This window comes from Colossoma macropomum, unplaced genomic scaffold, assembly GCF_904425465.1.
Source record: "Colossoma macropomum unplaced genomic scaffold, Colossoma_macropomum, whole genome shotgun sequence".
Taxonomy (NCBI): Eukaryota; Metazoa; Chordata; class Actinopteri; order Characiformes; family Serrasalmidae; genus Colossoma; species Colossoma macropomum.
In genome coordinates this window covers 332,448-352,420 of record NW_023495319.1, presented here as the reverse complement: position 1 = coordinate 352,420, position 19,973 = coordinate 332,448, and the positions used below count along the sequence as shown (strand labels likewise).

Below are 19,973 nucleotides of genomic sequence, written 5' to 3'. Positions count from 1 at the left end.
GGCCGGCCGACAGAAACTCCACCTTCATTACTGTGGAACCGGATAGCCGTTGCTAATAGCAACGGGACGCCCGGATGAGCTGCTTTAGTTTCTTTCGGCTCGTTTCGGCTCGTTTCGGCTCCTTCTCCGGACACCCGATACTCGGACCTCCACACGGCTCGGACCTGTTACTGAGCAGTCATCACAGTACCTGTGCGCGAGGCTGGAGATCAGACTAGGTGAATGAGGATCAGCCGCTCCGAACTGAGCCTCAGCGGAGCAGCGCGACTGAAATGTCGGCTCTAACGTCCCGACGCTCCTCTCCGTCGCCATGGCAGCAGGAAGGACGCGCTCGGATTGGCTAGAGCGAGGAGCGCGCGAGCTCCCAGAGTGACATGACGCAGCTGTCGGTTTGTGGACAAACAACAACAAGGAGATCAACAACAGCAGCGGCGGTGGAGATGGAGGAGCTCAGGCGGGTCAGGCTTTATATTCACAATATCTCAGAATAATTACGCAGTTAAGGTGTAAACAGAGGCGTTCAGAGTGAAACGCTCCGTTCTAGATAAACTTACACAGTCAGAACTGTTCACAGTGGTGGTGATAGGAACCAGACGTCCACCTCTAAAAGCTCCCTCACAGAAAGTTCCTACATGAAATGGTTATGAATTCACTGCCTGATGACCGAGACACTGTTTTATGATAGTTTTGAGAACTTAAACTCCATTCATGGTGGAGGGATACATGTAGGGCACTGTGAGGCAAAATAGTCCCCAAAAAAAAACTTATTATTTCAGATTTTCCACTATTTTCCATCATCAACATTCCATATAAACTCAGAAGACTCGTGTAGGTTCACTGGTGGTTCTGGATAGTAAATAAAATGTCTATATCTGTGTTGTAGTCATGGCGACCCCTGGTTCCTATCACCACCACTGTAAAGACACCTGAACCATTTCACACCAAACCACTCTGAATCTCTCTGTTTACATCTCACAGACGGATCATCAGAAAAATCCAATAAGAATGTGGCGAATGAGAACCTCGGCTTTGGTAAACTAGACGCTGGTTTTGCTGAGTAAATTAATGAATAAATTAAATGAGAAAAAAATAGACAGACAAACAGAAAGATAGACAGACAGACAGACAGCTAGCTAGCTAGATAGACAGACAGACAGATAGCTAGCTAGCTAGCTAGCTAGATAGATAGATAGACAGATAGACAGACAGACAGACAGACAGATAGCTAGCTAGAAAGACAGATAGACAGACAGACAGACAGACAGACAGATAGACAGATAGATAGCTAGAGAGATAGACAGACAGACAGATAGCTAGCTAGATAGACAGATAGATAGACAGACAGATACATAGACAGACAGACAGATAGCTAGCTAGAAAGACAGATAGACAGACAGATAGATAGACAGGTAGTAAATTAATGTCTATATTTGTGTTGTAGTCATGGTGACCCCTGGTTCCGATCACCACACTGAATTATGCATGAAATTTTAAAAAATCTCTGAAATACCCCTTTAAAGATAAAATACGAGGTGGCTTTTAGTGTTCTAAAGGCTTGAAGGGACATTCCAGCGATGTTGCAAAACTTCTACATAATACAGTGGTTGAGATGTAAACCAGGTCATTCAGCTGCTCTTCATAAGGGGAAAAACAAACGGCAGCGTTTTTGATCAACAGTACAAGCAGGAAAGGTAAAGAGTCCTGAAGATAAAGCTGAGGTTATCAACAGTCATACAGAAGCACATGGAAATAGCCCGTTGAGAGGAACGCAAACCTGTTGAATGTTTGTTCCTCAGATGGAAGAAGACCCCATCCACACCATGAACCGCTCGTGGAGCTTACCCCCGCTCTCGTCTACAGAGATGCCTTCAGAAATGTACCAGGTGTGGACACACTCTTAGAAAAGGTTGCAACATACATATATATATAAATATATATGTCTGATCCACTTGCACGAGCTCAACACACACTAACACACCACCACCACGTCAGTGTTACTGCAGTGCTGAGAATGATCCACCACCCTAATAGTACCTGCTCTGTGAGGGTCCATGGGGGTCCTGACCATTGAAGAACAGGGTGCAGAGAAACAGATGGACTACAGTCTGTAACTGTAGAACTACTGAGTGAAACTATATGGTCAGTGGAGCTGATAAAATGGACAATGAGTGTAGAAACAATGAGGTGGACTTAATGAAGCAGCCTGTTGGTGTAAAAAGCATAATTTTATCATTAAAACGTAAAAACTTAGTATCGTTTTTCAGTTTTTGACATAATTTGAAAATGCCTGTTGCTCTTTACATTGTATGTAAATTTCATGATGAATGGACCAATAGAAACGACCCAAAACTACATGGAAAACATCTGGTTCCATTGACTTACATTAACAGTAAAGTAGGTTTTTTCCTTCTCCTGTAAAGTTACCATTTTGGAGATACGAGATTTTCTTCCGACAACAGCAATATATATATATATATATATATATATATATATATATATATTAAAAGAAGCCTTCCGTCCAATGACCGCTGGGATAGGCTCCAGCACCCCTGCAACCCAGAAGGATAAGCGGTTTAGAAAGTGTGTATGTTTTAAAAGAAAAACATTTTTAAAACATAAACATTTTTAAAAAAACATTTAAAAGAATTACAAAAGAGTGTAAATATTATTTTCCCAATTGTACATTAGCCTATAAATGATGATTTTGAGTATATTTGTCTCATTACTGTCTCGATTAATGTCTTGGGTTTAAATGGATCAGAACAGAATTCTTATAAAAGATCGTCACTGTTTTTTAAACAGTTTCTTCACTGTAGGACTGAAGTTTGAACCAACTTGTTAGAATTATCCATATATGATATGATGACATTGGTTTAGTGTTCATACTTACGACTCCATGAGCTGGACTCCCTGATCCAGATTAAGCCTAAGCCTAGTCTACAAAGAATTTCCAGTGGAGCTCTGCATTAAAGCCCAAGACTCGACTTAATCTATGTTTGGGAAACTGGCCTTGTGTGAGTCTTAATGCTGCTATTTTGTCATGGTGTCCTCCTTTCTGTCCTCTCAGAGAGCTCAGCGGCTCAGTCGGTACCCCCCCATCATGCAGAACACGTCCCGGACCCTCGCCGTCCCGTTCAAAGAGCAGCGGCACCACAGGACGCCCAGCGAGTCCATCGCCAACAACTACAGCCCCCGAGCACAGCACCTGAAGATCACACACCTGCAGGGCAGACGCTTACCTGCGCACGCCTCGGCCGCTGGCTGTATCCTCACACACACACACACACACACACGCACACACACACACACACACACACACACACGGGTCTGTATCTGAGCTCACACCTCAATGAAAATGGTTCTATATAGAACCATAAACACTCAAAGAACCCTTATATATATATATATATAAATATATAATTAAAGGGTTCTTTGCATCATGAAATGGTTCTTCAGATTGATGGAGCATGTGCTGCCGATGGTTCTATATAGAAGATGGTTCTATAAAGCATCAAAAAGGGTTCTTCTATCGTTATGATGTCAAGCTGGTAACGATAGAAGAACCCTTTTCAAAACGGTTCTATATAGAACCACATACAACACATTCTCGATCAATCTGAAGAACCTTTTCACATTGCAAAGAACCCTTTAATCATGCAGAGAGTTCTTTGAGTGTTTCGGGTTCTAAATAGAACCATTTTCTTTACTTTAAGGACTCTTGAAGAGCCATCATTTTTAAGGGTGTAGTATATAAACTCTGATTAAATTCAAAACATGCCTGTCCACTCCACTCCATACTGTCCTTATATAGAGACTAAAGGTCAGTTTAAAGTCCAGGCCACAAATATCGCTTGACAAAAAAACTGGTGGACAGAAGTCACAGTGCTGTGGGCCTTCATGGTCCTGCACCAGCTACAAAACGTCTGAATGGAACATTATCTGTAGTTTCGATGTAAACTTGATGGCACAGCTAATGAAACAGTGCTCGTACCACATCAGGCGTTTTGATGTACGTGACGAGGTCTGCGACACCCTAACAGACACAAACTTTGTGTTTTTTAAGTAACGTTTCGTCGAGCAACACTTGTCACCTGGACTATAAATTGGCCTTAAGAAGCAACATATGTTTCTTTAATCATTTTCTTGTTTTGTTACTTGATTATCTCAAGATAATGAGCAGATCACTGAAGATTAAGTTTGTTGTACTGAATGTTTTCGTAGTTTTTCCTCCACGGCTTATTCATGACCAACTCCATTGCCGAGCCACGGCTGTAGGGTCTCAGTTGGGGCAGCTGTGGCTCAGGTGGTAGAGCCCATCTTCTAATCACAAGGTTGACAGGCACCTGAAGCTCCCTACAGATGGCTGATTTTGATTCCCAACCAAACTTTAACGTCTGTCCAATGTTGGGGGTTGATGTCAAGCCAACATTGTTTTTTGCCCGATATCCGACTTTGATTCCCAACCAAACTTTAATGTCTGTCCAATGTTGGGGGTTGATGTCAAGCCAACATTGTTTTTTGCCAGATATCCGACTGATTTCCAACCAAAATTCAACGTCTGTCCAATTTTGGGGGTTGATGTCAAGCTGTCATTGTTTTTTGACAGTTATCCGACTGATTTCCAACCAAAATTCAACGTCTATCCAATGTTGGGGCTTGATATCAAGCCAACATCAGGTTCTGATGTCAAACCGACTTTCATTTTCAGCTGAAATTCAATGTCTGGCTAGCGTTAGAGTCCAGGGCAGGCAAAAAGTCTTTTTTAAGTAACTTTTTGTCAGGGAACACTTGTAACTTGGACTGTAAATTGGCCTTAAAAAGCAGAATGTTTCTTGAATAATTTTCTTGTTTTGTTACTTGATTGTCAAAATAGTGAGTAGGTGTGTCATTTATAGTGATAAACTTACACAACATACACAAACACACAGAAATCTGCAGACGCTGCTCTCCTTAATGCTTCTGGTGTTAGTCAGGTTTCAGGCTGTAGCAGAGAGGAGGCCGGAACTGCCCCCCCGACCACTCAGGTACACTGACACACTCTCACACAGTCAGATTTACTAAAAACCCACTTCATAAAAAGAGCTGATGTGACTGTTTGTTTTCTACAGCAGGGACCGTGCTGTCCCCTCCCCTCTCCCTCCAGGTCGCAGCAGGTCTGAGACTCCAGGCAGTTGCCCTCTGACCCCAGACCAGCAGCTAGATATCATGCAGGCTGAGGAGGAGCAGGAAAGGAGGAGCATGATAGAGCCCACTGATGAAGATTTAGAGGTCAGGGGTCTTGACATTTGTCTTTTGCTACATCGGTGCAGTAGCAGATCTGACCTCACTCTCCTCCCCTCCCCCCAATTTCCTGCCCTCCTGTCTAACGCTGGAGCTTGATGTCAGCTCAATGTTGGTTTTTGATGGATGTCCGATTTTGATTCCCAACCAAACTTCAAAGTCTGTCCAATGTTGGAGGTTGATGTCAAGCCAATGTTGGGTTTTGACGTCAACACGATTTTCATATCCACCCAAAACTCAACATCTAATGTTGGAGATTGATGTTAAGCCAACATGTTCTTTGACAGGTATCTGATTTTGATTCCCAACCAGACTTCAACGTCTGTCCAATGTTGGAGGTTGATGTCAAGCCAGTGTTGGGTTTTGACGTCAACACAATTTTCATTTCTATCCAAAATTCAACATCTTTCCAGCGTTGGAGGTGACGTCAAGCCATGTTGGTTTTTAATGTCAACCCTATTTTTTATTTTCAGCTAAAATTCAACATCTGTCAGACATTAGAGTCCAACATCTTTCTGATGCCAAATTGATGTCCAGTGCCTTCTGAGTTTCTGTTTTGGAGGACTGAAAGTAGCGTGAAGAACTTCATCTCTTCATTCGGAAGCTGAAATTCAGAGTTCTTTCACATATAACCCAGTTGTAGCTGCCTTTAGAGATTCTGATGCTTTTCCCATTTGAGAAAAAGTCCTAGTAAACAGCCAAGTTATCATCTTGGTTGTCACCATACCAACACCAGAGACTGTGACTGGTCAGAGAGTTCATGTTGCCAGCAGAAGTTTGCAAAATTGAACAGAGGAGTTAATTAAAAAATTATGCATTTCGCCGTCTGAAAAATTGTGTTTGGTATGCAGGACATTCTCAGTTTTACAAGTAGTCTAATTCATGTTTTATTGTCTGAATAAATCACATAAATAACAAATAAAGTACATTTTCAGTTTTTAAAAGTAGGATTTTTAGCCGTGAAGACAGACACTGTAACAGGAGCTGACGGATTGTGGTGCGATCCAGCGCGGAACGGCACAGAACGGCCCTGAGAACCATTTGGCTGTATGGTGGAAAAGAGGCCATTCTCTCTTCCTCTGAGTCAGAATTTCTTTGCCAAAGCATTTGAAATGTTTACTTGTATGTTTGCTGTAAATCATCCACCCAGTCAGGTGGTCAACACTTACTTCTCTCTGTCTTTCAGAGGTACATGTACTACATTACGAACGGGGTTCAGGATCACATGCTCGCCCCTCAGCCGCCCCAGCACATCGCCAACATACTCAAGCTGCTGCCTGGGTTTCTCCAAAGAGATGAGCTGCAGGATCTGCAGGATGTCCTTCTGCAGGAGGTGCGCCGAGACTACAACTTCAGCATCCGCAAGAGCATCGGTGAGCCGTCTCCATCACACTGCAGCACGCAGAGCCAGCGCTAATGCTGTTATATACACAAGGACAGTAACACTGAAAGGTATATATACACATGTTGGAGCAACATATCGCTGCTGTCATAACAAAACCATTTTTCAGTTTTTGACATATTTTGAAAATGCCTGTTGTCCTTTACATTGTGTGTAAATTTCAAGATGAATGGACCAAAGGAAATGGCCTAAAATGACTTGGTAAAAATTCTGGTTCCATTGACTTACATTAAAAGTAAAGTCTGTTTTTTCCTTCTCCTATAAAGTTACCATTTTGGAGAGACAAGGTTTTGTTCCGACAGCAGCGATATGCTGCCATCTAGACTATGTCTTTTTCAGAAACGTCCATGCTTGTTTCAGCAAGACAACACCAAGAAATATTCTGCATGTGTTACAACAGCGTGGCTTTATGGCTTTATTTCCTGTTTGTGTCACAGCACCTGCCCTTCTTTTAGGTTCGTTAAAGACAGAGAAACTTTACTTTTTCATTTATTAGAGCTGGAGATGCGTCTCTCTGTCGGCTCTTTGCTCCCTAAAACAAAACGAAAATTTAGTGTAAGTTTTTCTTCAGACCACATTGGCTTTTTTTAACATTTGTATCATTAGCTATTAGACTCAGTTTAAATCCAGTACTTACTTTTAAAGTGTCTCCTCAGCCGCCGTTCTGTTGGCTGGTGAAGGATCCATCCATTGGATCCTTCGTTGCCATGGAAAAGAAGGATACATTTCTCGGTCGCACATGAAGGAGCCTTTGAAATGGGAGAGTCTAGTCGTGCCGCTGTGACGCAATCATGCAGCCTCCGAAGGATGCAGCCCCTGAATTGGGACACAGCTAGAGAGTGCAGGTGCTAGACTGACCTGCCTGCAGTCCAGATTTGTCATAAAACATGTGGTGCATTATAAAGAGCAATATATGACAGTGGAGATCCTGTTGAGCAGCTAAAGTATAATATAATAGAAAAAGAAAAAATCCACTTTCACGACTACAACAGGTGGTGTCCTCAGTTCCCAAACGAATACTGACTGCTGTTAAAAGGAAAGGTGATCTAATGTGGTGGCAAACATGACCATGTCCCAATTTTTTGGAACATGTTGCAGGCATCAAACAAGTGTATATGTACAAAAAACAATTAATTAGTTGAAACATTAAATATATCTTGTCTTTTTACTGTTTTCAATTGAACACAGGTTAAAAAACTGTCCCAATTTTTTTGGAATTGGGTTTCTATGTTTTATGGGGGGGTTCTAGTTCTCTCATTGTTCTTAAGGACTCTCTCTCTCTCTCTCTCTCTCTCTCTCTCTGTCTCTCTCTCTCTCTGTAGTGGATTATATCCTGCTAGATCGGAGGAGAGAGAGCGACTGGTTATCTCCAGCGTTCCCCGTTCATTTCCATGGCGGGTGATCCGTGCACCGGTTCCGTGGTCTCTGAGTTACCAGGAAGCTCACAGCTGGAACACAGAGCATCTGTTCACCGTTAATCCCATGATGCTCCAGCTACAGGACCTTTGGGTCAACAAGTAAACAAGCTCTCTTCATCACCTTCCTCATCATCATCATCTTTCTTCCTGTCTCAGCTCAGTTAGCATTAACTATAACAGTACCTTAGAGAACTCTTTAGGAAGTGACCATTCTAATTATAGCATTTAATACATCAGCATACACTACATGGCCAAAAGTATGTGGACACCTGACCGTCACACCTATAAGACCCTGTTGGACCTTCCATTCCAAATCCATAGACATTAATATGGAGTTGGTCCCCCATTGCAGCTATAACAGCCTCCACTCTTCTGGAAATCTTTCTACAAGATGTTGGAGAGTCTGTGGGAATTTGTGTCCATTCGGTCCAAAGATCATTTGTGAGGTCAGACACTGATGTTGGACGAGAGGGCCTGTCTCACAATCTCCATTCTAGTTCATCCCAGAGGTGTTCAGCGGGGTTGAGGTCAGGGCTCTGTGAGGGCCACTGGAGTTCCTCCACACCAAACTGGTCACTCCATGTTTGGACATCGATCATATCTTGACCGATAGCTTGCGTCTAGGATAAGTGGACAGTTATGTAAATCTGACTCTTCACCGAAACGTTCCTTTAAAAGAGTCTGACCGTCAGTAGATCTGATAGTTGATAGTGTTTTTTCCAGATAACGTCTAATATATATTTTCTCTTTTTTCTCTTTTCTCCGTCTCTTTTCTTTTCTTTCTCTTTCTCTCTCTCTCTCTCTCTCTCTCTCTCTCTTTCTCTCTCTCTCTCTCTCTCTCACTCTCTCTCTAGTTTCTCTTCTCTGCGGTTTGTGCGTTTGTCTGATCTGAACTCAGTGAATCTGCCGCTTCTGCCGGCTGAGTTCCAGGAGCTGGTGCAGAGTCAGTGTCAGATCACCAGAGACCAGCTCATCAACAAGTGAGTGTGTGTGTGTGTGTGTGTGTGTGGCAGGGAAGGAGAAGGTGTGTGTGTGTTTTATTGTTTGAGCAGTTTTGTTTGTCCTGGATACCTTTGTTTTTGTGTAGCTCTGTATCTATGGATCTCTCTGACTACCAGTTAGAGGCTGTTTACTCACAGTACTCATCCAACATAAACTCACCTTTACAAGCAGCTTCCCTTTATGGCACTGACCATCCTAACGTCTGACCTGGTGGTGTTTATACGAGGTGGAAAATTCATTCTACTTTATTAAGTGTTTAAGGGAGAATTCCACCAATTTTTCAAAATTTAAACCGCATAATTAAACTGTGTAAACAAAGTTCATTCAGGGTGGTTTGGTGTGAAACGCTCTGTTCTAGATAAACTGAGTCAGAGCTGTTCACAGTGGTGGTGATAGGAACCAGACGTCCCACCTCTAAAAGCTCCCTCACAGAAAGTTCCTACATGAAATGGTTATGAATTCACTGCCTGATGACTGAGACACTGTTTTATGATGGTTTAGAGAACTTAAACTCCATTCATGGTGGAGGGATACATGCAGGGCACTGTGAGGCAAAATAGTCCCCAAAGAAAACTTATTATTTCAGATTTTCCACTATTTTCCATCATCAACATTCCATATAAACTCAGAAGACTCGTGTAGGTTCACTGGTGGTTCTGGATAGTAAATAAAATGTCTATATTTGTGTTGGTAAGCTTTCATATCAAGCCACCCTGAATGACTGTTTACATCTAAACCACTGAATAAGCAGAAATGTTAAAAAAAAAAGTGGAATTCTCTTTTAAATATTATTTTAGGAGGTTTGCACTTTAATAGAGTATTACTGAACACATGCAATTTTACTTAAGTGCATTTCCAAGAGAAAAAGCCTTGTTACTCTTTACATTTTCATTTAGACCTTTAAAGTACAAATCTCAAACGCCATTTTCCTTTTTTTGTTTTTCTTTTGTTAGTCAGATTCCAGTGCATTTTTTTTTAATTGCTGCACCGCATAAAAGGTTTAAGGTGAGGCAGACTGGCTAGTCTGGGTTACGTAGAGTGTGACCAGCTAGTGCTAACTGCTAAAGTTACTGAAATGCGTTTGCTGAATTAATTTTATGTGTTGAATCATTTACTTTTAACTTAAATACACTTAAATATTTTTAAGTGTAGAACATTTTTGACTTCCATTTTTAATTGAGTCAGATTTTAAGGGGCTCACGTGCTACATTTTCCCTTGAGGTCCACACACCACACTTGTGTACCAAAGCATTCTTTACACATAGAATTAATTGATTAATCCTACATATCAAGAATCAGAACAGAGCTCTTAATTTATTCATTTAATTAGGATTAGCTGTCCTGTACTGGGCCCCATTCAAAAAGCAGTCTGGGCTGAAACACTGCTTATAACGTCAGTGTGAGTGGGTGGAGCCAAACTGCTGTAGACTGAATAGGTAGATGTATTATGTATTATGTATTATTTAAGTTCAATAAACTCAATTTTTTAAAGCAACCAGATCTACAAGAGTGTCTTAAGGAAGACAATCTTCTTCAATGTGCCCTTTTACTTAACTACGTGCTAAAAAAGAAGTTATTATTATTAAAAAAATCCTAAGAATCTTCCTTATTTCTTTCTTAACTCTTCTCTTAAGTGTTCTAAGAACTTTTTAGTATTTTTGAAAACATCTTAAATGTTTTCTTACCCTTATGACAGGCTCACACTAGTCCTGGACTTGGTCAGTTGACAGAGTAAACCCCTTAAACGCTGACTTGTAATTAGTGTCACAAAATGTGTTAAAATCCAAAAATTCTGGTAATCTGTAAAATGTAACATGATATTAATAGTCTACACGACCACCTAACCTATATGACAACATAGACAACATACCGTATTTTCTAACGTATGAAAACAGTTACAATTTTCTTAGGAAAATAAGACTAAAACTTCCTAATTCTTTTACAAGAACTGGATTTTAAAATATTCTTACAAACTTCTTGATGTTTGTCTTAAAATCCTTCGTGAGCTTTTTCTAAGGTAAGCCTCAGACGGCCCTTGGTTACTAACTATTTTATGTTAAAATGTTGACTCATTTTTACGGTGAGGCATTTTACACACCTGTGTGTGTGTGTGTGTGTGTGTGTGTGTGTGTGTGTTAAGGTGGCTGCCAAGCTGTGCGTCTCTGTTTGTGACCTATAAGGACGTGTGGCTGCCCCTGGTGCCACAGAGTGACCACGTCGCCCCGGTGAAGGCGCGGGAGTTTTTCTCCTGCGTGGCTGCGTTGATGTCACTGCAGCTGCGCAGCCTGGTGGTCGCATCACTGCAGGAGCTGCTGCAGTTCCTCATGCTGCACCAGGTACAGGAACCACGCTGTCTGAACCCTCCACTGCGTATTCACCAAACCCCACGCTCAGTAACCCCCCTACTGTGTATTCACCAAACCTCATACTCAGTAACCCCCCACTGCATATTCACCAAACCTCATACTCAGTAACCCCCCTACTGCATATTCACCAAACCTCATACTCAGTAACCCCCCACTGCGTATTCACCAAACCCCACTCTCAGTAACCCCCCTACTGCATATTCACCAAACCTCATACTCAGTAACCCCCCCTACTGCATATTCACCAAACCTCATACTCAGTAACCCCCCCACTGTGTATTCACCAAACCTCATACTCAGTAACCCCCCCTACTGCATATCACCAAACCTCATACTTAGTAACCCCCCCTACTGCATATTAACCAAACCTCATACTCAGTAACCCCCCCACTGTGTATTCACCAAACCTCATACTCAGTAACCCCCCCTACTGCATATTCACCAAACCTCATACTCAGTAACCCCCCCTACTGCATATTCACCAAACCTCATACTCAGTAACCCCCCCTACTGCATATTCACCAAACCTCATACTCAGTAACCCCCCACTGCATATTCACCAAACCTCACACTCAGTAACCCCCCTACTGCATATTCACCAAACCTCGTACTTAGTAACCCCCCTACTGCATATTAACCAAACCTCATACTCAGTAACCCCCCTACTGCATATTAACCAAACCTCATACTCAGTAACCCCCCCACTGCATATTCACCAAACCTCATACTCAGTAACCCCCCACTGCATATTCACCAAACCTCACGCTCAGTAACCCCCCCACTGCATATTCACCAAACCTCATGCTCAGTAACCCCCCACTGCATATTCACCAAACCTCACGCTCAGTAACCCCCCACTGCATATTCACCAAACCTCATACTCAGTAACCCCCCCTACTGCATATTCACCAAACCTCATACTTAGTAACCCCCCCTACTGCATATTAACCAAACCTCATACTCAGTAACCCCCCCACTGCATATTCACCAAACCTCATACTTAGTAACCCCCCTACTGCATATTCACCAAACCTCATACTCAGTAACCCCCCCACTGCGTATTCATCAAACCTCATACTCAGTAACCCCACCCTACTGCATATTCACCAAACCTCATACTCAGTAACCCCCCCTACTGCATATTCACCAAACCTCATACTCAGTAACCCCCCCTACTGCGTATTCACCAACCTCATACTCAGTAACCCCCCCACTGCGTATTCACCAAACCTCATACTCAGTAACCCCCCCACTGTGTATTCACCAAACCTCATACTCAGTAACCCCCCCCTACTACATATTCACCGAACCTCATACTCAGTAACCCCCCCACTGCGTATTCACCAAACCTCATACTCAGTAACCCCCCCACTGTGTATTCACCAAACCTCATACTCAGTAACCCCCCCTACTGCATATTCACCAAACCTCATACTCAGTAACCCCCCACTGCGTATTCACCAAACCTCATACTCAGTAACCCCCCCACTGTGTATTCACCAAACCTCATACTCAGTAACCCCCCCCTACTGCATATTCACCAAACCTCATACTCAGTAACCCCCCCTACTGCATATTCACCAAACCTCATACTCAGTAACCCCCCCCTACTGCATATTCACCAAACCTCATACTCAGTAACCCCCCCTACTGCATATTCACCAAACCTCATACTCAGTAACCCCCCCACTGTGTATTCACCAAAACCTCATACTCAGTAACCCCCCTACTGCATATTCACCAAACCTCATACTCAGTAACCCCCCCCTACTGCATATTCACCAAACCTCATACTCAGTAACCCCCCCCCTACTGCATATTCACCAAACCTCATACTCAGTAACCCCCCCACTGCATATTCACCAAACCTCATACTCAGTAACCCCCCCTACTGCATATTCACCAAACCTCATACTCAGTAACCCCCCCACTGCGTATTCACCAAACCTCATACTCAGTAACCCCCCCCTACTGCATATTCACCAAACCTCATACTCAGTAACCCCCCCTACTGCATATTCACCAAACCTCATACTCAGTAACCCCCCCACTGCGTATTCACCAAACCTCATACTCAGTAACCCCCCCACTGCGTATTCACCAAACCTCATACTCAGTAACCCCCCCACTGCGTATTCACCAAACCTCATACTCAGTAACCCCCCCCACTGCATATTCACCACACCTCATACTCAGTAACCCCCCCCTACTGCATATTCACCAAACCTCATACTCAGTAACCCCCCCCACTGCGTATTCACCAAACCTCATACTCAGTAACCCCCCACTACTGCATATTCACCAAACCTCATACTCAGTAACCCCCCCCTACTGCGTATTCACCAAACCTCATACTCAGTAACCCCCCCACTGCGTATTCACCAAACCTCATACTCAGTAACCCCCCCACTGTGTATTCACCAAACCTCATACTCAGTAACCCCCCCGCTGCGTATTCACCAAACCTCATACTCGGTAACCCCCCCACTGCATATTCACCAAACCTCATACTCAGTAACCCCCCCACTGCGTATTCACCAAACCTCATACTCAGTAACCCCCCCCTACTGCATATTCACCAAACCTCATACTCAGTAACCCCCCCTACTGCATATTCACCAAACCTCATACTCAGTAACCCCCCCCTACTGCATATTCACCAAAACCTCATACTCAGTAACCCCCCCCCACTGCATATTCACCAAACCTCATACTCAGTAACCCCCCCCACTGTGTATTCACCAAACCTCATACTCAGTAACCCCCCCTACTGCGTATTCACCAAACCTCATACTCAGTAACCCCCGCCTACTGCATATTCACCAAACCTCATACTCAGTAACCCCCCCTACTGCATATTCACCAAACCTCATACTCAGTAACCCCCCCTACTGCATATTCACCAAACCTCATACTCGAGTAACCCCCCCTACTGCATATTCACCAAACCTCATACTCAGTAACCCCCCCCACTGCATATTCACCAAACCTCATACTCAGTAACCCCCCCACTGCGTATTCACCAAACCTCATACTCAGTAACCCCCCCACTGCATATTCACCAAACCTCATACTCAGTAACCCCCCCACTGCGTATTCACCAAACCTCATACTCAGTAACCCCCCCACTGCGTATTCACCAAACCTCATACTCAGTAACCCCCCCACTGCATATTCACCAAACCTCATACTCAGTAACCCCCCCACTGCGTATTCACCAAACCTCATACTCAGTAACCCCCCCTACTGCATATTCACCAAACCTCATACTCAGTAACCCCCCCTACTGTGTATTCACCAAACCTCATACTCAGTAACCCCCCCACTGCGTATTCACCAAACCTCATACTCAGTACCCCCCCACTGTGTATTCACCAAACCTCATACTCGGTAACCCCCCCTACTGCGTATTCACCAAACCTCATACTCGGTAACCCCGCCTACTGCATATTCACCAAACCTCATACTCAGTAACCCCCCCTACTGCATATTCACCAAACCTCATACTCAGTAACCCCCCCTACTGCATATTCACCAAACCTCATACTCGGTAACCCCCCCTACTGCATATTCACCAAACCTCATACTCAGTAACCCCCCCACTGCATATTCACCAAACCTCATACTCGGTAACCCCCCCCACTGCATATTCACCAAACCTCATACTCAGTAACCCCCCCCACTGCGTATTCACCAAACTCATACTCAGTAACCCCCCCTACTGCATATTCACCAAACCTCATACTCAGTAACCCCCCCTACTGCATATTCACCAAACCTCATACTCAGTAACCCCCCCTACTGCATATTCACCAAACCTCATACTCAGTAACCCCCCTACTGCATATTCACCAAACCTCATACTCAGTAACCCCCCCCTACTGCATATTCACCAAACCTCATACTCAGTAACCCCCCCCTACTGCATATTCACCAAACCTCATACTCAGTAACCCCCCCCTACTGCATATTCACCAAACCTCATACTCAGTAACCCCCCCTACTGCATATTCACCAAACCTCATACTCAGTAACCCCCCCTACTGCATATTCACCAACCTCATACTCAGTAACCCCCCCCTACTGCATATTCACCAAACCTCATACTCAGTAACACCCCCCACTGCATATTCACCAAATCTCATACTCAGTAACCCCCCTACTGCATATTCACCAAACCTCATACTCAGTAACCCCCCCCTACTGCATATTCACCAAACCTCATACTCAGTAACCCCCCCTACTGCATATTCACCAAACCTCATACTCAGTAACCCCCCCCTACTGCATATTCACCAAACCTCATACTCAGTAACCCCCCCTACTGCATATTCACCAAACCTCATACTCAGTAACCCCTCCCTACTGCATATTCACCAAACCTCATACTCAGTAACCCCCCCTACTGCGTATTCACCAAACCTCATACTCAGTAACCCCCCCACTGCGTATTCACCAAACCTCATACTCTAACCCCCCCACTGTGTATACCAAACCTCATACTCAGTAACCCCCCCACTGTGTATTCACAAAACCTCATACTCAGTAACGCTGCGTATTCACCAACCCTCATACTCGGTAACCCCCCACTGCATATTCACCAAACCTCATACTCAGTAACCCCCCCCACTGTGTATTCACCAAACCTCATACTCAGTAACCCCCCCCTACTGCATATTCACCAAACCTCATACTCAGTAACCCCCCCTACTGCATATTCACCAAACCTCATACTCAGTAACCCCCCCTACTGCATATTCACCAAACCTCATACTCAGTAACCCCCCTACTGCATATTCACCAAACCTCATACTCAGTAACCCCCCCCACTGTGTATTCACCAAACCTCATACTCAGTAACCCCCCCCTACTGCATATTCACCAAACCTCATACTCAGTAACCCCCCCCTACTGCATATTCACCAAACCTCATACTCGGTAACCCCCCCACTGCATATTCACCAAACCTCATACTCAGTAACCCCCCCCTACTGCATATTCACCAAACCTCATACTCAGTAACCCCCCCCTACTGCATATTCACCAAACCTCATACTCAGTAACCCCCCCTACTGCATATTCACCAAACCTCATACTCAGTAACCCCCCTACTGCATATTCACCAAACCTCATACTCAGTAACCCCCCCTACTGCATATTCACCAAACCTCATACTCAGTAACCCCCCCTACTGCATATTCACCAAACCTCATACTCAGTAACCCCCCCCTACTGCATATTCACCAAACCTCATACTCAGTAACCCCCCCTACTGCATATTCACCAAACCTCATACTCAGTAACCCCCCCTACTGCATATTCACCAAACCTCATACTCAGTAACCCCCCACTGCATATTCACCAAACCTCATACTCAGTAACCCCCCACTGCATATTCACCAAACCTCATACTCAGTAACCCCCCCACTGCATATTCACCAAACCTCATACTCAGTAACCCCCCCCTACTGCATATTCACCAAACCTCATACTCAGTAACCCCCCCACTGCATATTCACCAAACCTCATACTCAGTAACCCCCCCACTGCATATTCACCAAACCTCATACTCAGTAACCCCCCACTGCATATTCACCAAACCTCATACTCAGTAACCCCCCCACTGCATATTCACCAAACCTCATACTCAGTAACCCCCCCACTGATATTCACCAAACCTCATACTCAGTAACCCCCCCCACTGCGTATTCACCAAACCTCATACTCAGTAACCCCCCCCACTGCGTATTCACCAAACCTCATACTCAGTAACCCCCCCACTGCGTATTCACCAAACCTCATACTCAGTAACCCCCCCCTACTGCATATTCACCAAACCTCATACTCAGTAACCCCCCCCACTGCATATTCACCAAACCTCATACTCAGTAACCCCCCCACTGTGTATTCACCAAACCTCATACTCAGTAACCCCCCCACTGTGTATTCACCAAACCTCATACTCAGTAACCCCCCCACTGTGTATTCACCAAACCTCATACTCAGTAACCCCCCCCTACTGCATATTCACCAAACCTCATACTCAGTAACCCCCCCCACTGCATATTCACCAAACCTCATACTCAGTAACCCCCCCCACTGCATATTCACCAAACCTCATACTCAGTAACCCCCCCACTGTGTATTCACCAAACCTCATACTCAGTAACCCCCCCCACTGCTGTATTCACCAAACCTCATACTCAGTAACCCCCCCACTACTGCATATTCACCAAACCTCATACTCAGTAAACCCCCCCCTACTGCGTATTCACCAAACCTCATACTCAGTAACCCCCCCACTGCTGTATTCACCAAACCTCATACTCAGTAACCCCCCCCTACTGCATATTCACCAAACCTCATACTCAGTAACCCCCCCACTGTGTATTCACCAAACCTCATACTCAGTAACCCCCCCACTGTGTATTCACCAAACCTCATACTCAGTAACCCCCCCCTACTGCATATTCACCAAACCTCATACTCAGTAACCCCCCTACTGCATATTCACCAAACCTCATACTCAGTAACCCCCCCACTGCGTATTCACCAAACCTCATACTCAGTAACCCCCCCTACTGCATATTCACCAAACCTCATACTCAGTAACCCCCCCACTGCGTATTCACCAAACCTCATACTCAGTAACCCCCCCTACTGCATATTCACCAAACCTCATACTCAGTAACCCCCCCACTGCGTATTCACCAAACCTCATACTCAGTAACCCCCCCCCTACTGCATATTCACCAAACCTCATACTCAGTAACCCCCCCCACTACTGCATATTCACACCAAACCTCATACTCAGTAACCCCCCCCTACTGCATATTCACCAAACCTCATACTCAGTAACCCCCCCACTGCGTATTCACCAAACCTCATACTCAGTAACCCCCCCTACTGCATATTCACCAAACCTCATACTCAGTAACCCCCCTACTGCATATTCACCAAACCTCATACTCAGTAACCCCCCTACTGCATATTCACCAAACCTCATACTCAGTAACCCCCCCACTGCATATTCACCAAACCTCATACTCAGTAACCCACTGCAACCCCCTAGTTTTAATAAATTGAGAAGAAGAAATACCCACACACAATTTATGTATCAAACCAAAGGTGTCTCAGTGATGCAACCGTGTTGATGAGACAAATGGATCAGCGTGTGAAATCCTGTGAGCTGCTGTGTTTCCTATCACAGTGTAAAAGAAGCTCCACGCTGCCTTTATTGTTGGATGCACTGCGATAGTTTCTGAGCAACACATTCAGAACACAATTCACGTTGTTATGGGAACACTGTTGAATAAAATGAGTGCAGTGCAGTGACTCAGCATTGTGTAAATGTAACATGACAGAAACAGCCAGATGCTCTTGGTCAAAACAGAGATGAGGTTCTACTTGTAAAGGGTTTGACAGGAATCGTAGTCGGTGAACAGGGGCGGGTCAGATCCACAAGAGCAACAAGACAAAAAGAACAAGCATAACAAAAAGCAACCAGGTCCAAAAAGGAAGAAACAGGGTCAAACACACTAAAGGGCAAACAGGAAATGCTCAGTAGTTCTACTAAGAGAAGCAATTCCTCGCAACTAACCTAATCTAAAGCCCTGCAGCCAGCTGCACCAGCTGAACGTAAGTTAGATCGTAGCCTAGTTTGAACGTAAACTGCCTAGCATTTACGACCTACTAGCATTTAACCGGTTGCACCAAGTAGCTATAGTTTCAACATAGCTTTAAGTTATAACTTAAAATTTACCGTCACCCTGTAGTCGGTATAGTCCTGCTGTAAAAATCAGTTAAAATGGCTGGTTGTTTTGATCGATGGGAAAACTTAAAGAAAACGAAATATGTCTCGGGTTTGCATCGGGATCCACTCCTGCAGCGATAGATTATGTTGATCATTCGTCAATCAGCGATAGAAAAGATCACAGGCCTTTTAGCCTTACATTTATACAACACAGACAGTAACGGAGCCCTGAGTCCTGCATTGTGTTCAGCACTGAGATATTTTTCTACAGGGTTGTTCCAAAACCTGGTGGGCGACTCTGTTCAAGTACACAAGTCAACTGCGTTCAGAGCAGTAAGAGCAGCGCAATCAGTGCTCAGATGTTGCTAACATGACTAACATCACCTTTCTGTCAGTCAGTAGATTGATATAGCAAATACATTTCGCCGCAGCTTTGATAACGTTACCGACCGTTCATTGATAAAGTGCCGTTAAAATATTGTGCACGAGAGCCCAGTTAGAACATCGGAACAATTCCAGCAGCAGAACAGAATAAACACACATACAGAGACGGACGCTTTGAGGACACAACTTTACTGTAAACCTCAGTCTCTTTCTGAATTATAGCTGATACGACCGACTCACCTTTAGCAAAGTAAACGCAGCTTGAAAAGAGAAATACGAGTGGTTTCTTGCTTATGCTGCTCAGTGTTACTGATTGGCTGCAGAGTGTTTTGATCTACGATCACTTTACACTACACTAGTTAAGATGT

The 19,973-nt window shown here is 44.2% G+C and overlaps 1 protein-coding gene across 1 annotated transcript in view; it reads left to right on the top strand.

Moving 5' to 3' along the window:
- Positions 1-411: 411 nt before the first annotated feature.
- The window catches only part of dnah3 (dynein axonemal heavy chain 3), a 97,018-nt gene continuing 77,456 nt past the window's right edge, over positions 412-19,973 (top strand). The window contains 10 exon segments of the mRNA XM_036562124.1: positions 412-458; positions 1,797-1,883; positions 3,068-3,263; positions 4,970-5,024; positions 5,109-5,268; positions 6,467-6,653; positions 8,005-8,022; positions 8,025-8,199; positions 8,955-9,080; positions 11,243-11,438. Coding sequence (XP_036418017.1) covers positions 441-458; positions 1,797-1,883; positions 3,068-3,263; positions 4,970-5,024; positions 5,109-5,268; positions 6,467-6,653; positions 8,005-8,022; positions 8,025-8,199; positions 8,955-9,080; positions 11,243-11,438 — 1,218 coding nt within the window. The 5' untranslated portion in view covers positions 412-440.